Source organism: Eptesicus fuscus, chromosome 2 (genome assembly GCF_027574615.1).
Source record: "Eptesicus fuscus isolate TK198812 chromosome 2, DD_ASM_mEF_20220401, whole genome shotgun sequence".
In the NCBI taxonomy this organism is placed as follows: Eukaryota; Metazoa; Chordata; class Mammalia; order Chiroptera; family Vespertilionidae; genus Eptesicus; species Eptesicus fuscus.
In genome coordinates, this window is record NC_072474.1 from 115,447,531 (window position 1) to 115,471,561 (window position 24,031).

The 24,031-nt window shown below is 65.2% G+C and overlaps 1 protein-coding gene across 2 annotated transcripts in view; it reads right to left on the reverse strand.

Annotated features, from left to right (window-relative positions):
• ABLIM2 (actin binding LIM protein family member 2) overlaps nucleotides 1-19,926 on the reverse strand; it is a 96,937-nt gene extending 77,011 nt beyond the window's left edge. For both annotated transcript variants that reach the window (XM_054708360.1, XM_054708356.1), the window contains exon 1: nucleotides 19,866-19,926. In XM_054708360.1, coding sequence (XP_054564335.1) covers nucleotides 19,866-19,875 — 10 coding nt within the window. In that variant the 5' untranslated portion in view covers nucleotides 19,876-19,926. The remainder of the gene's footprint in view (nucleotides 1-19,865) is intronic.
• Between the last annotated feature and the right edge of the window lie 4,105 nt (nucleotides 19,927-24,031).

Here is a 24,031-nt window from a genome sequence, read left to right on the forward strand (position 1 = left end):
GCTTTTCGGTTTCTGCTCCCACAGAGCTGATGTGGGCAGCAGCTCCCTTCCTTTGCCGCTGTTTTTGGCACCAGACGCCGCGGCTTCGCTGGTGCATCGGAACAGGAGTGTCTGTTTGCACTCCAGCCCTGTCTGCTCTGTGCCGTCGGCGCTCCCGGCCACGCCCCGGGGAAACACAACAGGGCGTGAAGGACAGAGTGTCCTCGGCGGGCGGGGGCCCGCCCCACCCCCAGCATGGAAATTCCATTTGAGAAACGGACACCATCACGTGTCGCGGCTCCGGGAGCCCACGGGTATTTTCAGAACAAGCAGCACCCCAGCCAGGCCCGGGGACGTCACCTGAGCCCCAGCCAACTGGAGCTCAAAGGCCGGTCCGCAAGGGGCGAGGCAGGCCCACGGGCGGGGAGCCCCGGCCGCCGGCTTCGGGAAACAAACCCCAGTGTCTGCTCTGCGCACGAGGGGCCCCTGGAGGGAGGATCCGTCACCCCTTCACAGACGGGGCCCCGACTAAACAGGCTAGGAAGCCAGGACAAGCAGAATAGGGAAACTGAGGCAGAGCTACAGGGCCAAGCAGTTCACAGCCAACTAGTAAATCGCAAAATCCTCTCTTCTGTAACCAGGGACACAGACGGTGGCACTCCAATCAGTGCTGTTGTGCCCACCACGCAGGACAGGGGAAGTTAGGCATCGAGCCTCCTCCTGGCACATCAGCATGAACGGATGCATATTCCACTGGGACCCTCCCCTAAGGCTTCTTCTAAACCCCCAGCCTGCCCTGACCAGGGTGGCTCAGTGGATAGAGCGTCGGCCTATGGACTGAAGGGTCCCGGGTTCGATTCCAGTCAAGGGCATGTACCTTGGTTGCGGGCACATCCCCAGTAGGAGGTGTGCAGGAGGCAGCTGATGGATGTTTCTCTCTCATCGATGTTTCTAACTCTCTATCCCTCTCCCTTCCTCTCTGTAAAAAACAATAAAATATATATATATTTTAAAAATAAAATAAATAAATAAAAATAAAACAAACGCCCAGCCTTCAACACCCTTAGAACGAAGGCCCCGGTGTGCTTCCTCCCAGGAGCAGGCGGGTGGCATCCCCCTCCTCCCCCACAGGCGTACCCACAAAGGGACCCCACGGACCTGCACCCAGGGGAGCACTGGCAGCGGCAGCTCGTCCGGGCTCACCCCGACCCTGTCGCCAAGGCCCCCTTCCCCGGACTCCTCAGTGAGCCGGAGCATTTCCCACCTGGTCCCTCTCCCGTGGCTCCTTCCACCCCAAGCCCCTCCTGCTTCCCTGTCCCCGTTAACACACCTCCTCTGAACCTCCCCAGCCCGCCGGGCAGCCCAGCGGTTCAGCATCGACCCAGGAACCAAGAGGCCGCCGGTTTGATTCCCGCCCCCCCCACCCCGCCCCGTCAGGGCCCAGATTGCAGGCTCGGTCCCCTGTGGGGGGTGCAGGAGGCAGCCGATCCAGGATGATTCTCTCTCATCGATGTTTCCCTCTCTCTCTCTTCTCCCTTCCTCTCTGAAATCTTTCCTGCATGACGTCAAGAACCCACACGCACTGGCCGGCCCCGGGCAGACCCGCTCTGGGCCAGGCCCCCTTTCCGGTGACAGGACCTGGGCGCGGTGGGGTCAGGCCAGCGTGAGGGCACTGCCCCAGCCCAGAGCTGCCCCGTCAATGCAAACCCTGGAGTGCACGGCGCCGACGGGAGGTGTACGCCAGGCCTGGCCCTGCGTCTGGACAGACCCGCGGCCCAAGGAGCGTGCCATTGAGGGGAAGGCTCTGTCCGAGGCCCCGAGGGGGGGCGCCCGCTGCGCACAGAGCCTCCTGCTGGGACAGAGGCTCCGGACCAGGGCGGAGCATTCCGGGATCGAGACGAGGTTGGACCCCACCCCTGCACACCCCGGGCTCACAGAGGCGCTCCCTCTGCACCCCAATCTCTGCCTCTGGGGTCCAGGCTCCGACCCCACCCTCCTCCATCTCGTCTGGAGCCTTCCCCCCCAGGCACCCTCACCGCGGGCCTGGAGAAGATGAGAAGTTACTGACGGTTCCATCTAAGTGGCAGACGGCCCGTTTCTCGTGTCAACACCAGGAGGACGGGCGTCTTTCTGATGTGCCTTAGAGCAGGCCTCAGCCTCAGTCAGCTGGCATTTTAGGCCGGGCAACCCTTTGCTGGGGCCTCCGCCACCGCGGGGAGCTGAGCAGCGCCCCTGCCCCCCCCCCATGCCTGGAGCACCCCCGCCCCTCAAGCTGTGACAACCAGCAACGCAGCCAGACATTCCCTGGAAGCAAACGGCCCGACTGAGAGCCCCGCCTTCCAGGACAAGAAGGGAGGGGAGGAGGAGGAAGGGACTGGGGCAGGGGCTGTGGGCCCCGCGACTCCGCCCAGTGGGGGTCAAAGGGCGCTGGAGCCAGATCCCGCTCCGGCGCCCCCACCTCACCTTCCCTGGGTCTCAGCTTATTCACCTGTAGAATGGGGCCACTCCACCAAGCCCCAAAGCCTGGCATACAGTCGGCGCTCGTAAGCGCTGCCCCCTTGTTCATAACCAAGGAGCTCAGCTGGGCGGCCCCCTTCCCTGTCGGGCGCCCAAGGCTTATTCCTGGGGCCCAAGACTTCTCGCTGGAAAAACGGCCTTCCTCCCGCCACGGTCCCATGCAGAGGGCGGTGTGGGGCCTTACCGGTCTCCCCTCCGGGCATCCCCATGGAGCGCGGCTCCTCCGGAGGGGGCACCGTGGAGGCTGCGGGCAGCAGCTGGGCTGGTGCGGGCGCCTCTGAGGCCAGCACAGCTCGGACGGACACCCAGAGGGTCACGTGGCCGCTGCTACCCTGGTGCCCACACCCCGAAATAGACGCCAGGCTCCGGGCGCACCTGTTCCCAGGCTCCGGAAAGGGGCTGTGGCGGGCGGGGGAGGGGCGGAGGGCTGGGACACTCGCTGCCGGCATGCCAGGGGCAGCGGAGCGGCCCCCACGCCCTCCCACCCGCTCGTCTCTGCCAGGGGCTGGGCTGCCCAACGGGCCCACACGCGGGGCTTCCACACGGACACGTGGCTCTTGTCCTGGAGGCCGGAGGCTGACGTCCCGGTGGGGGCAGGGCTGTGCTCCCTCCTGAGGCTGCGGGGAAGGTCCTCCCGCCTCTTCCAGAGCCTGCGTGCCGCCCCCCCTTCCCCGTGGCTCCAGCCATCCTGGCCCCGTGGCCGCATCGCTCCGATCTCCGCCACTGTCCTTCGGAGGCCTCGCCCCGTGCCCGTGTCCTTCCTGTCTCCAATAAGGACACCGGGCACTGGGCTTAGGGCCACCCTGAACCACGATGATGCCACCTCCATCCTCACTCATTGCATCTGCAAGGACCTCATTCCACGTCAGGCCCACGGCAGGGCTCTGAGCAGACAGGAATTTAGAGGGACTGCTCCCCGCTCATTTATCCTACACAGCCCCGTGCAACGGGGGAAACTGAGGCCGGGATGCTCAGTGACTAATGGGAGACCCTTGGGCATGAAAGACAGCGCTGGGCCCGGCCGGAGTGGCTCAGTGGTTGAGCGTTGACCTATGAACCAGGAGGCCACAGTTCAATTCCCGGTCAGGGCACAGGCCCGGGTTGCGGGCTCGATCCCCAGTGTGGGGCGTGCAGGAGGAATGAGGTCCTTGCAGATGCAATGAGTGAGGATGGAGGTGGCATCATCGTGGTTCAGGGTGGCCCTAAGCCCAGTGCCCGGTGTCCTTATTGGAGAGGATCCATGATTCTCTCTCATCAGTGATGTTTCTATCTCTCTCTCCCTTCCCCTTCCTCTCTGACATCAATAAAAAAATTACATATATCTACATATGTTTAAAGAATTCCTGTGCTGGGCCCCTGCCTGCGTCTGGCTGACGCCACAGTCCCCGAGGCGTCCCCCGTCCTCTGCGGTTTCGGTGTTAAGATCCTGGGAGGTGGCCATGTTTCTGACCCGCCCGCAGTGCAAGTGGCCGCACTGCCCTGGGCCCGGCACGTGGCCGCAGCGAGCAAGCCCCGGCATCATCGCGGCTCCTGGTGCGTGTGGCGTGTGCAGACCCGGCATCATCGCGGCTCCCGGTGCGTGTGGCGTGTGCAGACCCGGCATCATCGCGGCTCCCGGTGCGTGTGGCGTGTGCAGACCCGGCATCATCGCGGCTCCCGGTGCGTGTGGCGTGTGCACACCCGGCATCATCGCGGCTCCTGGTGCGTGTGGCGTGTGCACACCAGCCCGTTGCGGACCAGGCCAGGACCCCGGCAGAGGCGCCGGGGCATTGCGGGCACCCTCCCCGTCAGCGTCAGCGCTCGGAGTGGGGGCGGGGCCCTGGCTGCCTCAGGCCTGCGGGTGGTGCGGGTTACGCACCCACGGCAGAGAGAGCCATCCTTTGGCATCAACGAGACGTTTCCCTGTTTGTTCCGCTGCCCGCCCTGCAGCCCCGCGCCCACTCAGGGCAGGAACGACGCGGCGACAGGGACAAGGGTCCACGTGCCGCCTCGTCCCCAGGCGGGACGCCCACCCCTCCGTCCCCGTGAGGGCACTGAGCAGGGACGCGGATGAGCCGGTGCTGTGACCATGACGGGTCGCAGGCTTTGAGCCCGAGAGTCCGGCGGGGCAGCCTCCAGCCGGCCGCAGGCCACAGGCCACAGCGAGGAGGCTGATGGCCAGTCCCTCTGTGGCTCAGTTCGCTGGGGCCGCTGTGAGAATGCAGCACAAACGGGGACCTCAAAGCGACACACGTTTATTCTCTCCCCTTCGGGGGCCAGATGCCCGAATGGGTCTCCCTGGGCGAAAACCAGGGGTGGGCAGCCACCTCCCTTCAGAGGCTGGGGAGGGCCTGGCCCTGTTGCCAGCTTCAGGGCCACCGGCATCCGTGGCTCGTGGCCACTGGCATCCGTGGCTCGCGGCTGCACCCCCCACCTCTGCCTCTGGTCTGTGTGTCTGTCTGCAGCCTCCCTCTGCCTCTCCTCTGAGGACACCGTGGCTGCATTCAGGGCTCACCCGGGCCCCCTCGCATCAGCACCTGAGCTCACGCCCAGCGCGAAGACTCTTCTCCGAATGCGGCGCAGGGGCAGGATGAGGACGCGGGGAGGGCCTTTTCAGCCTGGGCTGGACGGTCGTAAGTATGTACCCGCCCTCGCTCCCGCGCTGGGCCCTGCCGCGTCTCTGTGCGGTTCAGCTTACGTAACCGACGTGGCCCACTAACCTGATTCTGGGCCCTAAGTGGGTCGCCCCCCGCCGCGTAGGAAGCTCTATCCTAACCCCACACCTGTGCGTCCCTGCGGGGCGGGCCCAGGGAAAACTGATGCTCCAGGCGGGGGGGGGCGGGGCTGACAGCGCCCGGAAGGACTCCCCAACCCGAGGAGGGTGTCCTGGCGGCTGGAGGTCATGGACGGCCTCCCCCTGGGGCCCACCTGCCACGAGGAGTCTGGCTCTCGGGGGGGCTGGGGAAGGGGCTCTGACCAGAGAGGCCCCGGTGCTGCCCCCCCCCGCCCCCTCATCCTGGCACAGCCTCTGCCCCGCGTTCTGACAGGATCTTCGCTCCCTGACAGCCCACTGGTCACTGCGGCCGCCCCGGCGCTCACTCGTTCATTTTCCACTTCTTCGGACATTTTGAAGTGCTGCTCAGACAGTGCGTGTGCCATCGATCGGAACAAGGGGTCATCTGAAGGAGCAAGGTCTGGTGAATACGGCGGGTGGGTGAATACTTCCCAGGCAAGATCTTTTAACGTGACTTTAACTGGTTTTGAATGTGTGATGGTGCGTCATCATGCAGCAAAATTACTTTGCCGTGTCTTCTGGAACATTCTGGTTGTTTCACGATCAAAGCGTGGTTCAAATTGATTATTTGTTGTCGGTAGCGATCAGTATTAACTGTTACACCTGGTTTTAGAAGCTCATAATACACCACACCTTCCTGATCCCACCAAACACAGAGCATTGTCTTCTTTCTGAAGCGATTTGGCCTTGCAGTCGATGTTGATGGTTGAGCTGGATCAACCCATGATTTTGTGCATTTGGGATTCTCAAAATAAATCCACTTTTCACCGCCAGTCACAATTCGATGCAAAAAGGACTTTCTTTCGTGCCGTTGAAGCAACATTTTACTGATGACTTTTCGGTTTTCCATTTGTCTTTCGTTCAGTTGATGTGGCACCCACTTTCCTTCCTTTAAAATCTTTCCCATTGCTTGTAAACGATTGGAAATTGTTTGCTGAGCAACGTTTCATCTTTCTGCAAGTTGTTTTTGAGTTTGACATGCATCTTCATCCAGTAATGCTTGTAATTGTTGGTCTTCAAACTTTTTCGGTTGACCTGGACACTGTCTTTCACATCAAAATTATCACTTTTAAAGCGTTTAAACCAGCGCTCACAAGTATCTTGAGATGGAGCATGTTCACCATAAGCTTCCCGAAGTATTCAGCAGCACTTTTCTTCAAAATAAAGTAATGAATTAAATCTTCCCGCAAATGCTCCTTTTATGGCACAAAATTCGACATTTTTACGTGTAAAAATATCTATGATGTTAACACCTTCAGCAAATTTGACATATGAAGTTTTGAAGCTTGTTGTCAATACAACAAAACAGCATACATACCAAATCGCATGTATGTCATCATATGTGTAACTCCAGCTGGTGAACAAAGTCCTCTTCATTGACCGGGACACCTGTACACACACACACACACGGGCACACACAGCCCTGTGGACCCGTGCAGGCCCGGACAGGGGCTCGCCTATTCTGTGCCTGTGCGTGCGTCAGGCTCCCGTCCTGCCCGCTCCGGGAGGTGGCACCAGGGCAAGCGCAGAGCGGGCCCGCGCCATGTTTGAGCGCGTGGCTGAGGACGGGCAGATGCACAGGCAACGGAGCCCCCGCAAGAAGTGTTGACGTGGGTTCCACCGAGCACCCCGCACCCAGCCCCGAGGCTGGCATCGCAGGCAAGACATGCCACCGTGCTGGCCTCAGTTTCCCCCCCTGTACACTGGGGACCCGGGAGCGCCCACCTCACAGGGCTGTGGTGAGGGGTACGGGAAGTTCCACACGTCACGTGCTCTGCTGGGCCGGACACCTGGTCCCTGCTGGGGGCGGGTCCACAGGACGGTTGAGGGCACCTGTCACGGGGCGCGGACGGACCATTAAAATCAAAGCCGTGGGTTTGCACCCCGGGGTCACAGCGGCCAGAGTGGGGGCCACCAGTGTCCACTGATGCGCGCACAGAGAAACACGTCGCCCGGCCACAGAGGAAGCACCGGCCCCGCTGCGTGGTGAGCTGGGCTGAGGGAGAGGAGCAGCCACGGGCAAGCGCTGTGGCCCCGCTGACGGGACGTCCCAGAGGCAGGCCCACGGGCAGCCGCCGACGGGGGTGCGGGCGGGGGAGGGGTTCGAGTTTGGGAAGACGGAAAGTCCTGGAGGTGGCGGTGGTGACGGCCGCACGGCATGACTGTGCCTAGCGCCACCGACCTGGGCATCAGCGACCGAGAAGGTGGCAAGCTCCACGTTGTGTGTGTTTCACCGCAGTTTTATGGACGGCGCCAAGCGCTGTCTGCGCCTCGGCCAGAGAAACTCCGGGGCAGAGCAGGGCGGGCCCGCTGTGTGGGTCAGGGGTCCATCGCCCGTGGGATCCCCGGGTCACCGGACGCGGGGCCACGGGGGCCCTGACAACAATGCCTCCTCTGACTCACGCTCCCGGGCAGAGGGAGGCTCAGGAAGGAAGGTGCGCACATTTCCCGGCCGCGAGGCTAAATTTACCCGCGGCCTGAGCGGCCGGTGCTGCCGGCGGGGGTCGGCTCAGGTCTCGGGGCCCAGGCTGCCGGCTCTCCGCTCTCCGGGGCCACTAGCCCGGGGGGCCGGCAGGCGCTGGGTGGTTCGGAGGCCTGAGCCCGGGACCCCACGGCCCTTCTGGAGTCGCTGCTGGAGGGAGCGCGGGAGAGGGCACCGACGGCCGGACAAGTGGCCGAGCACGTGGCTCAGGGGCGGGGGCAGGCGAGCCAGCAGGACGGCCCCGCGGGGGTCTGTGCCCAGCATCGCTCACAACAGCCAAAGGGAGGGCAGCCCAGGGCCCATCGACGGAGGGAGGGACAGACCGACCGAGGTCCCTCCACACCCGGAGCACGTGCGCCTGCTGCAGGCAGAGGGAGGGGCTCGGAGCGCATGGTGCTGACAGATAAGCCAGTCACGCGGACCCACGCCCCAGGGGGCAGGCATAGGAGGCCCCTGGAGTCAGATCATAGACAGGAAGTAGATGGCGGTGCCGGGGCGGGGCGGGGGGGTTATTTAATGGGGACAGAGTGTCACCTGGGAAGATGGAAATTTCTGGAGGTGGAGGGGAGGCGGCCGCACAGCAGTGCGAATGTGCCTCATGCCCCGGACCTGGACTCCCTCCCTGAGGTAGTTTTTTGTTTTGTTTTTGTTTTGTTTTTAAATATATATTTTATTGATTTTTTACAGAGAGGAAGGGAGAGGGATAGAGAGTTAGAAACATCGATAAGAGAGAAACATCGATCAGCTGCCTCCTGCACACTCCCCCACTGGGGATGTGCCCACAACCAAGGTACATGCCCTTGACTGGAATCGAACCTGGGACCCTTGAGTCCGCAGGCCGACGCTCTATCCACTGAGCCACACCGGTCAGGGCTCACTGAGGTAGTTTTACGCTGTGAATATTTTACCACAATAGGACACAACTAGAATAAACTCAAAGAGCACCTCCCCCCCCCCCTCCCCCGCCCAGCGAGGGAGAGGGAACGTGGGAATCAGCTGCCCAACAGAATCACTCGCGGGGCTGAAGCTGAGGCGCTGTGGGGAGACCCCATCCCGGAGGGTGAGGGGGTGGGGGAGCGGGGGGGGGGAGGGGGGAGAGCATGCACTGAGCCTGGGAAGGCCGGGTCCAGCACAGGGAGAGGGCCCGGGCCTGGGTCTGTGTGCGGGAGCCGCAGACATTTCTTCGTCCACACGCTCACCCGGGACCCAGCTTCCGGACCCTGAACCTGTGGTCGGCGGCGGCCCCCTCGTCTGGGACACAGACTGCAGAGCGGCTCCTGAGCCCCAGGGCCGGCCATTCTCCCTGAAGCCGGAGCCCGGCCACGAGGCCCCGTCAGGCGGAGCCGGGGAAATAGCAGCTTCTATTCCTGGCGCAGCCTCTTTCCCAGAACTGGGACAGCCAGGCCGGGCGCTGGGGGGTCTCGGTGCGCCCCGGAGCCTCCCTGAGCCCGCGTCTGGCTGGTCCACGTGGCCCAGAGGCCCCGCCTACGGCCGCCCCCGGCCAGCTCCCCGCCGGCTGCACTACGGGCGCAGGGGCCCTGGGCCTCATCTCGCTGTCGGGCGGGCACAGAGGGCCCAGCATCCAGGTGGGCACCGCAGCCAGGTGCCAGGGCTCTCCCCTCAGAGGCAGCGGGCACGTGTCCCGACACCGGCTTCAGGGATCGCCCTCACCTCCTGGGACCCGAGGGGCCACCAGGTGTAACAAGACGGAGAGTCCGAGGCCAGCGCTGCCCCAAACTGTCTGCTCTTCTCCGGTGAAATGACAGGCCGGGCCCAGCGGGCTGCCCAGGGGGGGGGGGAGGGGGGGGGCGTGCCCGCTGTGTGGGTGGGAGTGGCCCCGGCGTCCACACCAGGCCTCACCGGGGCCCTGCTTGGCTACAGGCCGGATGGTGCCGCTGCCCCTCAGGCCCTGCCCTTCTGATCAAGGCCCCGTAAGGGAGCTCGGCAGCCCCGGCCGGTGGCCCGGTTGGTTGAGCGTCATCCCCGGCACCGAAAGGTCGCAGTTTGATTGCCGGTCCGGGCACATGCCCGGTTTTGGACTCGATCCCTGGTGGGGGGCGAGCAGGAGGCAGCGGATGGATGTTTCACTCTCACATCAATGCTTCCTTCCCTCTCTCTCTCTCTCTCTCTCTCTCTCTCTCTCCCACTTCCTCTCTCTCTAAAAATCCTATATAATAAAAGCCTAATAAGCTAAGTGTCCAGTCCTCCAGTCGGCTGTCCAACCAATCCAAGTGTAATATGCGAATGATTTACTAGCCATTCAACTGCTCACTAGGACACGCACTGACCACCAGGGGGCAGACAGTGGACCCGTCAACCAGTCGCTATGACGTGCACTGACCACCAGGGGGAAGATGCTCTGACCAGTAGGTTAGCTTGCTGCTGGAGTCCGGCTGATCGGGACTGAGCGAGATGGGCCAGACACGCCCTGGAGCCCCCCCCCCGAGACCCCTCCTCAGCTGGCCAGCCTCCCATGTCCCTCCCCGGCCCTGATGGTGCACCTGGCCCTGGGTGGGCACACTCACATGAAACCACCGCCTCTGCCCCCCCCCCCCCCCCCGGGGTGCTGGGCTGGTTGCTCCCATGTTAGAGGAGTGACTGTCCCTGAGACCCAGGATGGGGCCCCGCCTTTGGGGCCAGGGGAGGGTCTTCTGCGAAGGGGGTGTCCTTCCTGGTGTCAGACGCCGCGGGGAGAGGCAGCTCCTCTGGGGGGGACTAGGAACTTGGGGGGGCGGTCCAGGGAGAAGCGCCCGTCCTCAGGGTGGTGGCTAGCGGGCAGGCTGAGGCCCGGCCGTCCCCCCAAATCCAGACCAAAGCCTTGCTGAGCTCTCCTTCTGGGCCACGGGGTACCCCGGGTCAGGGGAAAAGCACCAAGGTTCCGAGCTGCACCCGGGGGGGGGGGGAAGGCCCTCAAGCCCCCCGTTTCCAGCAACATGTTCTGTGCGAGGGGCCCACCTGGGCAGCTGCGGGCCTCTTTTAAGTAAGAAAAGGAGGTTCCTGACAAGTCCCCTCAGAAGGCTGCCCCTCCACAGCTCCCAGGTGGTGACAAGGTCCTGGTCGCCAGGCTGGCCGGCCGGGGAGCAGGAGGCAGGCTCCCTGCAGGCCGAGGGTCAGGGAGACGCCTTACAAGAACCAGGTCGGGTGGCAGACAGACAGCGGGGGCCGGGCTGACCCACATCAGATGCAGGTTACAGAGGGCGGGAGGGGGGAGGGAGCTCAGCACCAGGAAAGGAGGCTGCCTGAGCTCACCTGCTCCACCGCCCCCCCCCCCCCCCGCTGGATCCTCAGGCAGGTTCCTGGGCATCACCCGCCTCCGTGACGCCACCTGTACATGGGCAGTCACGGGAAGCACGCCGCACGCTGAGAGGTGGCATGAGGGACGCTGCCCAGTGCCCACTCCTACTGCAGCGCCAGAACCCCCGGGGGCACCGTCATCAGGAAAGGGGGAGCGAAGCTCCTCGATTCGGAAGAACCAGCGGGGAGACGTGTGCTCTCGGGGGGGCGGCACGGGGAGCTCCCAGAGCAGGGCAGGCCCCCGCACCAGCCAAGAGACCTTGGGCCAGGCACGCCTCCCCCGTCTTCGTCCGAGCACCCTGGTCCCCACCCCACAGGGGTGGGTGGCACCGGAGCCCGAGCCGGCACGGCCTCTGCCTGCAGACAGCGCCTCGGATGAGGCCCATCAGTCACTGCCCGGGGCGCGGGGCAGCGCGTGGGGGCCGGCCCGGCTGCCAGCCCATGCCCAGGGTGCGTTTAGCTCTGCCGGGGCCCGGCCGGGGCAGGCCTTCCAGCTGAGGCACGCGAGCCATCTCGGACCAGCTCCGAATTCCCCGTCGCGACCCGGGACCTGTTTATAACCACAGATTCAGTCCCGCCCGAGGACACACACGGTGCCCGCTAACGTCCCCTGCTGGCCTCACGGCAGCGCCGCCCGCAGCCCCGCTCCACAGAGTCCACCGCCCCGAACAGGGAACCGTGACCTCGGCACGGCCGCGGGGGCCGGTGTGTCAGCTGCTCCGGGACGGAGCCTCCTGAAAAGCGTCTGTCCCTTCACGTGCAGACGAGTCAGCAGGAGAGAGTCAAACAGCAGGCGTGGGTAGGGGTTCGCTGCTGGGACACCCCTCCAGGACCCCCCCTCCACCCCCCGCATCGCGCTGTGTTTTCTTCTAGTGTTTTCTCTGCAGGTTTTGTAGAGAAGAAACTCTCTAAAATTCTGGATTCCGTATCTTCCCTTGCCACCAGCACGGACACATGTTACCAATGCCAGTGAGCACATAATATTCCGTCTTGCACCCTCAGTTCTCCAAGTGTGGTCCGGGGACCCCAGGGATCCCCGAGACCGAATCAGGGGCCAGCCACGCCAAAGCCATTGTGAGAAGGAGGTGAAGGTGTCACGTTCCCTGTTCGCTCCACTCTCCCCCGAGTGTCCGGCGGAGCTGTGCGGAGGCCGCGGACCGGACACGAGGTCCCGGCTGCCGCACTGAGCCAGGGAGGAAGGAGATCTGCAAAACCGCACGGCCGTGCCGTCTGGTCACGGACAACACGCCCAGGGCAGCACAGAGGGCTGTCGTTCTGATTCACGATGAGCACGCACCTCAGACCTCTGTCCGTTTAACTAGCGATGCCGTGAGTGCCAATAGCGCCCGTTAGACAGAAGCTCCGTGCGTCCTCAGTCCCTCTGCGTGGGGGGCACAGGCCCTGGAGTTTGAGAACCTCTGCCTGGGCGGTGGTCTCACTGTGGCGGACGCTGGGCGCGGCGTGGCAGCCCCCACCCCGAGCGGCTTCTGGGCCTAAATCCCGCCCGCGCTCCCGAGCCTTCCCCCGGACCCCACCACAGCGCGGGGTTCTCCCGAGGGCTCCCAGCCCCGCCTCGGTGCCCCCTCACGCGCACACAGGGCCACCCCGTCGGCAGCCTGCGGCCGCGTCCAGCTTGCGGGTTTGGGAGGGTTGCACTGAGCACGACAAGGCGTGCTCTCAGACCCGCAGCCATTTGAGACCCCAGGGGAGAGAGCTGTGGGTCCGGGAGAGAAGGCTCCTGAGGCGCCTGCGGTGCCCGGATAAGGCCCTCAAAGACGACCCCGCCCTAGTCCCTGCGCCTGGGACCTCAGGCCATTTTTTAAAGGGGGGTGGTCTTTGCAGGTGGGGTTAATTAAGGAGCTGGAGGCGGGTGCTTGCTGGTTATCCGGGGGGGGGGGGGCCCTAAATGCCACCTGAGCGTCTTTCTGGGAGGGAGGCGGGGACTGGACACGCACCGAGGGGCAGGCGCCGTGCAGACAGCACCGAGGTCTGGAGGTGCTGGCCTTGCAGGTGGGAGGGGCGCGGCCAGGAGCCAAGGGATGCGGGCAGCCCCGGAGCGGGAGAGGCGGGTCAGAGCCTCCCTGAGCCTCGGGGGCAGTGCGTGGTGCCCACACCTACTTCAACATCCTCCAGGGTGCAGCACCTCCAGGGACGGGGCGACGCCCTTCTCCCCGCCCCCCGCCCCCCTCCAAGGGCATCACCAGTTAGAACACCTTCCTGCACTGGCTGCAACATGCCTCCTCCAGAACCCCATTGCCCCCCCCCCCCCCCCCCCCCCCCCCCCCCCCCCCCGCCACAAGGTCTCAGATAGGCTCACTCCTCTTAGTTCCCTCACAGGTGCCCGGGCGGGAGGGAGGTGGGGGCGGGGGGGGGGGCCGAGGCGGGGGAGAGGCAGCATGGGGCAGAGCCAAGCTCTCCAGAGGCAGCTCCAGGCCCTGCGGCCCGCCCGGCTGGAGAGGGAACTAGAGGGCGGCTGGGAGGGCTGGCGGGGAGAGCAGTCCAGCACAGAGTCCGGGATCCTCCCCGGGAGCCGGCCAGCCCCATCCTCCCTTGGGCCCTCAGCACCCACCAGCACTGCACCCACACCCGCACCCCGGGAGGCGGGCGGCCCGGCTGGACGCTGGCCCCGCGCACACAGATCGCATTTCCTGACTTCTGAGCTCGGCGGGACGCGTGGCTGCGGCTGTAACTCTGCACCCACAGCTGCTCCCCAGCACCGGGCAGGCCAGGCTCAGTTTCAGACCAGAACCGCAGGGGAGCCCTGTCCGAGGGCCTGGAGGCCCGTGAGCCTCTGGACTTGAGCATGGAGCATGGGGCTCCCTCAGAACCAGGGACACCACACTGTGCTGGCCGGCTCCCACGCCTGGGGGACACTGTGCTGGCCTGCTCCCCACACCTGGGGGACACTGTGCTGGCCCGCTCCCCACACCTGGGGGACACTGTGCTGGCCCCTCCCCACACCCGGGGGACACTGTGCTGACCCCTCCCCACACCTGGGGGACACTGTGCTGGCCCCTCCCCACACCTGGGGGACACTGTGCTGACCCGGCTCCCACACCTGGGGGACACTGTGCTGGCCCCTCCCCACACCCGGGGGACACTGTGCTGACCCGGCTCCCACACCTGGGGGGACACTGTGCTGACCCCTCCCCACACCTGGGGGACACTGTGCTGACCCCTCCCCACACCTGGGGGACACTGTGCTGACCCGCTCCCCACACCTGGGGGACACTGTGCTGACCCCTCCCCACACCTGGGGGACACTGTGCTGGCCCGGCTCCCACACCTGGGGGGACACTGTGCTGGCCCCTCCCCACACCTGGGGGACACTGTGCTGGCCCCTCCCCACACCTGGGGGACACTGTGCTGGCCCGGCTCCCACACCCAGGGGGCAGGGGAGACTGCGCCCCCAGAGCTAGTGTGGACATGGCTCCGGACCCTGCACATGCGGCTGATTCACAACTGCACAGACTTTTGGGGTTCGGGGCACCCTGAGTTAGAGTCCATGACTCGGCGAGAGGTGTGGATGATGCCGCTGTGCAGGGGCCGCTGCCTCAGGCAGGGAACCGGGGCTCCCAGCTACAGCATCCGGGTCTCACAGGCAGCGGCCGCCCACCCTGCCACGCCCCTGGGGTCGTGAGATCATCTGAAACTCGCCGCCAAGGACGTGGCCCTGAGGGGGTCCTCGCAAGTCTCCCCTCTCGGAACCCCAAGCCCACTGCAGCCACTGGGGCATCAGGTCCGGGGGACACGGAGGTCGGGGCACAGGCCTGGGTTGCGGGCTCCATCCCCAGGGTGGGGCGTGCCGGAGGCAGCCGATGAATGATCCTCTCATCACTGACGTTTCTCTCTCTCCCTCCCCTTCCTCTCCGGGATCAATAAAATATCTTACAAAAGTGAGAGGATGAGCCGTGGCCCCCTCACTAAGAAGCATCGTCACGATGCCCGGACGGATCAAGCCTCACCCACCCCAAACGCGCAGCCACTCACCATGCGGAGCCAGGAAGTCACCCCGGCAGCGGCTAGCAGAGCGGGGACGGACAGCGCCCGCCCCGCTGGGGAGACATGTGTCTGGGCAAACTGGGGTTCAAGTCCAGCGCCGCCCTTTACCAGTGGGGTGACGTGACGCCAGGCCACCCACAGGCCTCCTGGGCATTCACGTCCCCATGTGCACTGGGGACGCCCCAGCCATCGGACCTCACTCAGGAGCGCCTGGCCGGCCGAGGCACGGCTGCCGGGACACCCTGCAGACCGGCCTCGCGGCGATGGAAACGGCCGGTAAACAGAGACGCGCAGCAGGTTGCGCTGCCCCGCGCCGGCTCCTGGCTCCCGGTCCCCTGGGCCGCTCGCAAGACCACGTCAACCTCAGGAGAAAGCACGAGCCGCGATCTGACGCCCAGGTTCCCTGCCTGCACCTGCCTTTCAGGCCTCCCCGCCCCCCATGCTCAGCCCTCGGCGCCCTCGGTCCCTATGGACGCCCCGGAGGGCGGCACTGGCAGCTCAGAGAAGCCCAACAACCCAGGAGGCTGGCAGGTGGCAGAGCTGGGATTGGAGCCCGAGACTCCAGCTCAGGGGAGGCCTTCCACGTCCTGCCGAGGCGGGGAGCGGGGAGCGCCGGGTCTATGCAAGGGAGGGGTCCGGGGCCCGGGGTCCGGGGTCCGGCCAGCAGCCCAGAGCCCCGGCGGCTGGCCTGGCCCGAGGACCAGAGGCGGGACACACGCGTCCACAGGCTGGACCCGCCCCCTCCTGTCACCGCCATGTCCCCGGGCCCTCACAGCTCCCCCCAGACCCAGGTGATGCTCTGGAGCGGGGGGGCGGGGGTGGGGGCGGGGAAGGTCCTGCCCCAGGGCCGATAAGCCTCGTGAGATCACGTGGTCTGGCCCCGCCGGGCACCAGGACACCAGGGTGAGTTCATGAACTGTTTGACCGGACACCGCAGGCTGATTGCTAGTGGCTAATTGTGTACGGCGGGGACGATGTTATAAATATCCAAACGGCCCTTGGCGGGAAAGGGGGGACTTGTTCTAACCTGGCCCCGGAGGGTCAGGGGTCCGACAGGCGACTCCTCCATAGCGAGGGACACACCCACTTTCCTGGGACCGTAAGACCGGACTTTCCCACCTTCACCAAACTCGGAACTTGATGGCAGAAAATGCGCCATCTGCCCCCAGACTGCCTCATCGACGGAAACCAGAGTCCAAGAGTCCCGGGTGGCCGCTTAGGGGTCAGGACGCGCCCCGGTTCTGAGCTCGGGGTGCCCAGGCTGAGCTGAGCAGGACGGGGGTCCTGGGCCACCACCGGCCCTTTCAGAGGCGACGACGTCTGGTGACTTTCCGGGTGCAGGTGCCCTGTCTTCTGCGGCACCGACGTCAGATGGAGTCACCAGCGCCACCCCCGAGGGACGCTCCGGATGCTGTCACCTGGGAGCCCTCCACGCCCGCCAGGGGCCTCTCCCCGAGCCCCGGTTCCACGGCAGAGCGCCCGCCGGAGCCCGGGAAGCGATGGCTTCTGCTCTCACCCGATTCCCGTGGCAAAGGGAAAACAGGGCAATGTGGGAGTCCTGGGGAAGCCGCAGAACCGGGAAGGACGCGGGGGGAGGGGCTCGCTCTCCCCTTCCCGGGGGCCTCGCTGCGGGGGTCTCCTCCCGGGCTCCGCTCCTCCGCGGGTCAGAGTGCTCTTTTGAAGGGCGCAGGTCCTGGGTGACGTGCAGTCTGTCCTCGCTGCTTTCTAAATGTAACGTTTCTTAAGCACTTTCTCCCCGCGTCCCGCTCCCCGCCGCAGGCGTTTAGCCAACATTTGTTGACGGAACGAATGATCACATGCCCTCGACCCCCTCGCTGCCTCCATCTTGAGGCGGCTCCGACTTCAGCTGTCATCCGTGATGCTCACAGGGACCCGTGGTGGCTGCCTCCCTGCCCGCGATGGGGCTAGGGGAGGACTCACCTCTCTGTCCCAGATACGGGGACCTGCGCCAGCCAGAGTGGGGCCAGGGCTCGGCCTGGCTCTGCCGCCCACTCTCCTTGGCCCTGGACCGTGGTTTCACTTCTCCAGGCCTCGGTTTCCCCCAGCATCCTCCAGGTCCCCTCCAGCTCTGCAATGCTAACACAGTAGCCAGCCAGCTGCCCGGGCTCTCCACCTGGTCCTGCACCCCCGGCCTGGGCTGAATCTTCTCCCTCCCCCCCGCCACCCCCCAATCCAGATGTTAAAGTCCTAACCCCAGGACCTGGGGATGCGGCTGCATTTGGAGAGAAGACCTTCGCGGAGGTAATTAAGGCAAATGAGGTCGTAGCAACGGGCCCTCATCCAGTCTGCCTGGTGTCCTTATAAGAAGAGGCAATTAGGTCACAGACACACGCCGAGGAGGACCCTGTGGGGACACAGGGAGGAGACGGCCGTCTACACGGCACGGAGAGGCCTCGGGAGGCACCAACAGCCCTCCTGACGCCTCGGTCCTGGACCTCCAGCCTCCAGGACGGGGAGAGGATCAACTCCATCGCTTCAGCCTGGCTTCCTGCAGCCCTGGCAGGACAGCGTCGCCCTCGCACGAACCTCTGACCCCGGGGACCCTGCCTCCCGGAGCCGCAGCCGCCAGGGAGGTCACAGGCTCGGAGGAAGCTTGGGTCTCGCTCAAGGTGCCACGGGGGGCAGAGCTGACACAGGAACCCCTCCCAGCTCGGGTTCTTTCCTGAGCCCCACGTGGACCCGCGGTGACCCCATGGGTTGCGATGCTATGAAGCCGCCGTCACACTTGCCATCTCATCATCTACTGGGGCCCCACCCGCTGTGGGCTGGCCCTCTATCCGATGGGGAAACTGAGGCAAGGGGAGCCCCCAGCGAGTGCGCTGGACTGGGATCCGACGGGTGCCCAGTGCCATCTCCTACCATCTCCCCAGCCCCTCGAAGTCGGCATGGCAACAAAACAAGTGCCACCTCATTATCCAACCGGGAGAGACGCTCCCGCAGCCCCAGGGGCTCAAAGGCGAGGGGAGGCGTGCAGGCTGCCTCCGGTGTAGACCATCGCCCTCTGGGCAGCTGGAGCCTGGACCACGTGACACCTCCACACCTGCTGGCGCCGGGCTCCGGGTGATGCCAGCCTCCCGTGGGGCGGGCGGCCGGGGGACCTGCCCCTGCCGATGACGGAAGCCTGACCTGCCAGATGCGCACAGTGGCCAGACACCAGAGCCCGGTGCGGGCACGGGGGAGTGCGGTGGGAACTACAGCTGTGCAGAGGGGCTGGGGAGGGGCTGGGGCTCGAGGGACGATGGACGGCCGAGCATGCTCACTGCCCGGCCCGAAGCGCTGGATCAGCTCAGGAAGCCGGGGTGATGTCCGTCACAAGCTATAAAGAACCTACTCTGTGCAGGTAACCAGCGATGCTGCTCCTACACACCAGGAGCCACGCTCGGGAGGGTGCGGAGACCACCGGGTGGGCAGGCAGGTGCAAACCCCGCTCTTCCATCCTCCACCCCCATGGCCCCGGTGCCCACACACCCCTCTTCCAGGACTACCGCCAATGGGGGGCAGGGCGTCCTCCGGGGCTCCCTCTGATTACAGGAGGGTGGGAGGTATCAATTATGGTCTCAGGAAGCCCCAAATTACCTGCGCGCCCTGCCATTACCCCGCCTCCCATCAGACGACTGTGCCCGGCGGTCGGCCGGTCTGGGGCTGCCCTGTTCCCAGGCCATTTCCGAAGGCCTCTTCCAGAGGATGAATGCGGCCTCCCCCCCCCCCCGGCCCCCACCACCTGCTCTCGGCCCGTCTCCCAACGCCCACAGCCTGCCATCCCGCCTGCCTGGGCTGGGAAGGGGGGGGGAACCCCTCCGGGAGGGAAGGCTCCCTGGAGACACAGTCCCCCCAGGACGACCCCTCCACCCCACCCACGGGTGTTTGCAGCAGGGCCAAGGGCCACACTGCAGGCTGTGGAGAGGCAGGAAGCACGGGTTCGAGTCCCCACCCCGCTGTGGGAACTGAGCAAGTGACTCAAGCGCACAGGCCTCGGTCCCACCCTGAAAAATAGGGTGAGGGCCCCTCCCCGCCAGGGAATGTAAGGCAAGACCTCGGCCCAGGGCCGCCCCCAGGAGGCTGTCAAACCCGGTCTCTCAGGCCAGGACCCAGACGCCCCCGCCAAGGCCCCCAGCTCCGGGCCTCAGTTTCCCCAAGCCCTTGGCGCGGCTGGCCTGTGGCGACGAGGGATTTTCCAGCGCCGCACAGAGGCCGCCGCGCGATCCGGAGGGTGCGGCGCAGGAGGCGGCCGCGGGGATGCGCAGGGGTGAGGCGGCGGACTGCGGGCAGAGATGAGGGCGAGTGGCAAACACCTGCAGGCTCCGTGCCCCAAATCTGCCCTGGCGCGAGCAGGGCACCGGGGATGGGCCTGACGCCCTCCACCCGGGACCAAGCGCGGCGGGAACCGCGCCCGGGCGGCGCCCCCTGCCGCAGAGGCCCCCGTGTCGTCGTCACGGCTCTCCGCGCCAGGGTCTGCGGCGGCCCCGCGGCCCTCCGGGATCCCGGCCGCCTCCTGCACCCGCGGCGACCCCGGACCCCAAGGAGAAGCGGAGGAGCGGTGCCGTCCAGACAGCGCAGCGCAGCGCAGCCACCAGCCCGTGCGCTGCGAAGGCTCCCCAGCCCGCGCGGCACAGCTACGTGCCCGGGGCGCAGGAACGGGGAGCGGGCTGCGCGCCGGGCCCTCGGGACCGAGAGACCCTGGAGCAAAAGTTGGGTGGCACCGCTCGGCGACGTGCCCCGGCTGCAGGTGCAGCTCCCCCGCCCTCTCTGCGCCGCGACCCGGCTCGGGAAAGCGCACGCCACGGTCCCCTCACTCACCCGCACTCATCGCGGCGGCAGCTCCGACTCGGGCCCTGCTGGCGCCGCTGCAGCCCGGCGCTCCAGCCCGCAGGTGCGGCGCCCGGCGGCGCGACGACCCACCGCCCGCGGGTCAGCGGCTGCGCGCACAGCGGCGCCGGCCCGCAGCCTCGCCGCAGACCCTGGGCGCGCCGGCCCCGCCCCGTCGGCCCCGCCCCGTCGGCCCCGCCCCCGGGTTGTCCCGCCCCGTCCCGCCCCACCCCCGCCGCGTCGCGGGCGGGGCGCACCCTGGGAAGTGTAGGCGCCGCGCCCCCATCATTCCGCCTTCACATCCCAGCCACCTCACGGACGGACTACAAGTCCCGGCAGGCCGCGCGCCTAGCGCATGCGCAAAGAGTCGACGCCGCTGCGGCCTCCTGCAGCCACTTGTGGGTCTCTGCGGAGCTGTCACCGTTGCCTGGCTGTCTGCCTGGCTGGCGCCAGCTGTTGGCGGCCCGGGAATGCCAAGGAGGACACCCGAGGGGAAAGCGAACTTGGTGCAGCTCTTGAGTCCTGGAGCTGCAAAGGGCCTTGAATACCTACTGGGTCCACCCCCTCCTACCCGTTTGCAGAGGGGGAAACTGAGGCGGCGGCGGCAGGGCAGGATTTGCCCATTTCCGCGGCGAGGCTTGAACAGGCTGTGGTTCCGGCGCAGGGCTCCTGACTCCAGGTCTAGGGCCGCACACCCCAGGCTCCTGGCACGCTGCACCTGCGGCCGCCTGGTCTGGCTGGAGCTGCTCTGGGAGGGGCGCCCCCAGGACAGGACGGGCCCCAGACCCCGCAGTGACCGATTGCCCTCTGTGACGTCAGGCGCCCAGCACAGGCCATGGGTACGGGAGAGGGAGGGTGGGAACAGGTGCACCCACTGGCGCCTTGTACTAAGGAAGGGGGTGCAGATGGCCTGGACGGGACCAGCATTCAGGAGGCGGAATCTCTGGGACCCGGCACTGCAGGGAGCGGGGCCAGGGCTGCTTGGAGGTGCTGTCAGCAAGGGCGGAGGGCGGGCCACGGAGATTGTGGACTCTGAATGGGATACCGAGGCAGAAGGAGATCTTTTCCTCTGGCCTCATGACTCCTGGAGAGAGCTGGAGTCCTGCAGAGCCAGCCAGGGTCAAGGCCAGTCGGCCCCAGCCCCACACACCCTGAAACCCGGAGGCCCGCTGGGTGGCTGGGCTGGCAGCTGCAGGGCTCCGGGGCCTGCCCGCTGGGGCCTTTTGCCCAGAACGCGTGTGATGGGATGGAAGGAGCACCCTTCCCCTGATCTGTGGGCTGGCGCGCTGCTTGTTCTAACCTGGCCCGGAGGACAGCCATGGCAGAGCACCTGGGCCCCAGGGGTCCTGCGGGGTCAGCAGGAGGCCAGAGAGGATGGTAAAGGCTCCACCCCACCTGTTCTCAGTGGGTTGTTCTGGCGATGGGGCAGGATCCAGGGGGGCAACCTCAGACCCCTAGGCACTGGGTTTCAGGGTCAAGTCCTCTCTGCTCCCCTGAGGGCAGCAGGTTATAATTTTGGGGTTCCATTTCTGGTAATTCAAAGGTGGTCATAAAACACAAAAATAATACATGCATCCCTGACCAGTTCGGCCGGTGGATAGAGTGGCGGGCCATGGACAGGGGTCGGGTCCGATTCCGGTCAAGGGCATGTACTTTGGTTGCGGGCACATCCCCAGTAGGGGGTGTGTAGGAGGCAGCTGATCGATGTTTCTCTCTCATCGATGTTTCTAACTCTCTATCCCTCTCCCTTCCTCTCTGTAAAAAGTCAATAAATAAATATATATATAAAATAATACATGCAAATATATGCTTTCACGAACACCTTTAAATATATAAAACCACCTGCTTTATTTAAAAGCACGGTCGTTCAGCCATAGCCTGTTTGGCTCAGTGGATAGAGCATCGGCCTGCAGACTGAAGGGTCCCAGGTTCAACTCCAGTCAAGGGCACATGCAGGCTCGATCCCCAGTAGGGGGCATGCAGGAGGCAGCCAATCAATGATTCTCTCTCATCATTGATGTTTCTCTCTCTCTCCCTCTCCCTGAAACCAATAAAAAAAAAAAGAAAAAGAAAAGAAAAGGAACTGCACCAGATGCCGAGGGCCCATCCAGGTCAGCAATCACAAGCAGGGACCGTTCTGTGCCAGAGAACCGCCATCGTCGTCGTCATCATCATCGTCCCATTTTAGAGCAGCATACACTGAGGCCTTTACCCAAACGCACACTATTGGCTAGTGGAGCTGCTAGGTGCACAGCCAGGCCCTTCTGAAGAGAGAGCCTGTGGCCCCTCCCGGTTCTGTCATCACCTCCTCGGGGCGAGAGGCCTGGGCAGGAGGGGCGGAGCCCAGCGCAGAGGGACCTGTTCCACAGATCCAAACCTCGCCTCTGCCCCCGGGAATGCCCCGCCCTCACCCGCAGACTCACCAGCCGGACTTTGCTGCAGATCCCCCAGTTGGAGGAGCCCCCGACCCCCAGCTAAGCCAGGGCCACCTCTGCTCCCCGGGATGCAACAAGGGCTCCCACTCTCCCTCACATGGCTCCATCATCTTGCCCGTTGTCTCTATCCTGGCTCCCTCGCCAGATGTCAGGTCTCCTAGGGGGGCGGGGTCACCTCATGATGGGGTCTCCAGAGCATTCTGGGGGCTCCAGGCATCCCGGGGGCTCCAGCACATGCTGAAACGCTCAGCACAGAGGGGAGGAGCCAGTGAGCTGTGGGGTCAGCGTGCACCCCCTGCGGTTTCCCTGAGCCCCTCCCTCAGCAAATGGAAGGGAAAGCGGTCCATCCCCGAGCCCCTCCCACCACCCCGGCCCCTGCCTGTCTGCTGGGCCCCCTCAGGCTGCTCCGCATGGAAAGCACGGTGGCCGCTCACCAGGGGCCTCACGTAGAGAAGCGTCCCCCCCAAACCCAGCTGCGCAGAAAGCCTGGGGTCGCAGGTGCTCACAGCGTCCGGGGCCTGGGCAGCCCAGGGCACCTCCGCGCATTCTCTCGCCAAACTGCAGGTCTGTCCTCTGCGCCTCCAAAGCCAGCCCAGACATTGATTGACTTCACGGCCAAGTGGAGAGCAAATGAAATATGATTTCATTGTGGGATCTCTCCAGCCGCTCAATAATTTAAACCCTGCCACGCGAAACCGGGAGTAAAAATAACATGTGACTCACATTCAGGCCTCCCTCTCGCCACCAGCCGGGCCACACGGCCGGCTCCCCGCTGACTCAGGCCCAACCTCCCGGCACACACCTGCAGGTCACCTGGTCCTCCCGCCGCGGAGGGCACCTGGGCCGGGGGCTTACACGCACACTGACTCCCTAGCAGCCGGGTCTCTGCCCCCATTCACCTGCCCAGGAGCTCTGAGGACGTGGCGTTCGGTCACCTCAGGAAACGGCGAGAGGGTTCTGACCAGGACTCCCCTGCACGAGACGTGCATCTTGGCCGGTGCTCCAAAGCCATTCTTGTCATTCAACTCTGCGCCCAGGCACAGACAGACCAGGAGAGGCAGGACGGGCGGGGCAGGGGGTAGGGGGAGGGAGAGGGGGGGCATGGGGAGAGGAAGCTCAGTGGTGAGTGCCGACTGCATCCCAGGCCCCTGCTGGGAACCAGAGGCGGAGCGCTGGCCGGCGCCCTCCCCTCTGAGGGTCCACAGCGCCATGTGGACCCGTTTCCTGGGGCCGCGGATCAGAACAGAAAATTGTTCTCTCGCTGTCCCGGAGGCCGGGCGGCTGGAATTCAGGTATTGGGGGTGGGGGCGGGGCACTGCTGACAGCTCTGGGGAAGATGGGTCATGAGCCTCGCCAGGGAACCTCACCGCTCCCCATCCCCCTCGCCTCCCCGCGCTCTGAGGAGCTGACGGGAGCACCACCTGCTCTTGGGGACCAGGAGCCTCCCTGCCTCACTAATGCTGTGGGCGGAAAGGCCGCACACCCCACCCCACAGGCTCGGGGAGGCCGCAGGGCAGGCCTTTCACACCCAGAGCCGGAAGGAGCACCCAGGACCGTCTGACGCCAAGATTCCTAACTAAAAGCCGGCGGGGAGGAGTCCCTTCCTAGGCCTGTGGCCAAGGTCAGTCTTTACCTTTGACCTTGTCTACAGTCCTGTGCCCTGAGATGACATGCCTGTGACATGGCCTGTTGTCTGTGCACCTAAGAGAAGGTGCCTTTGAG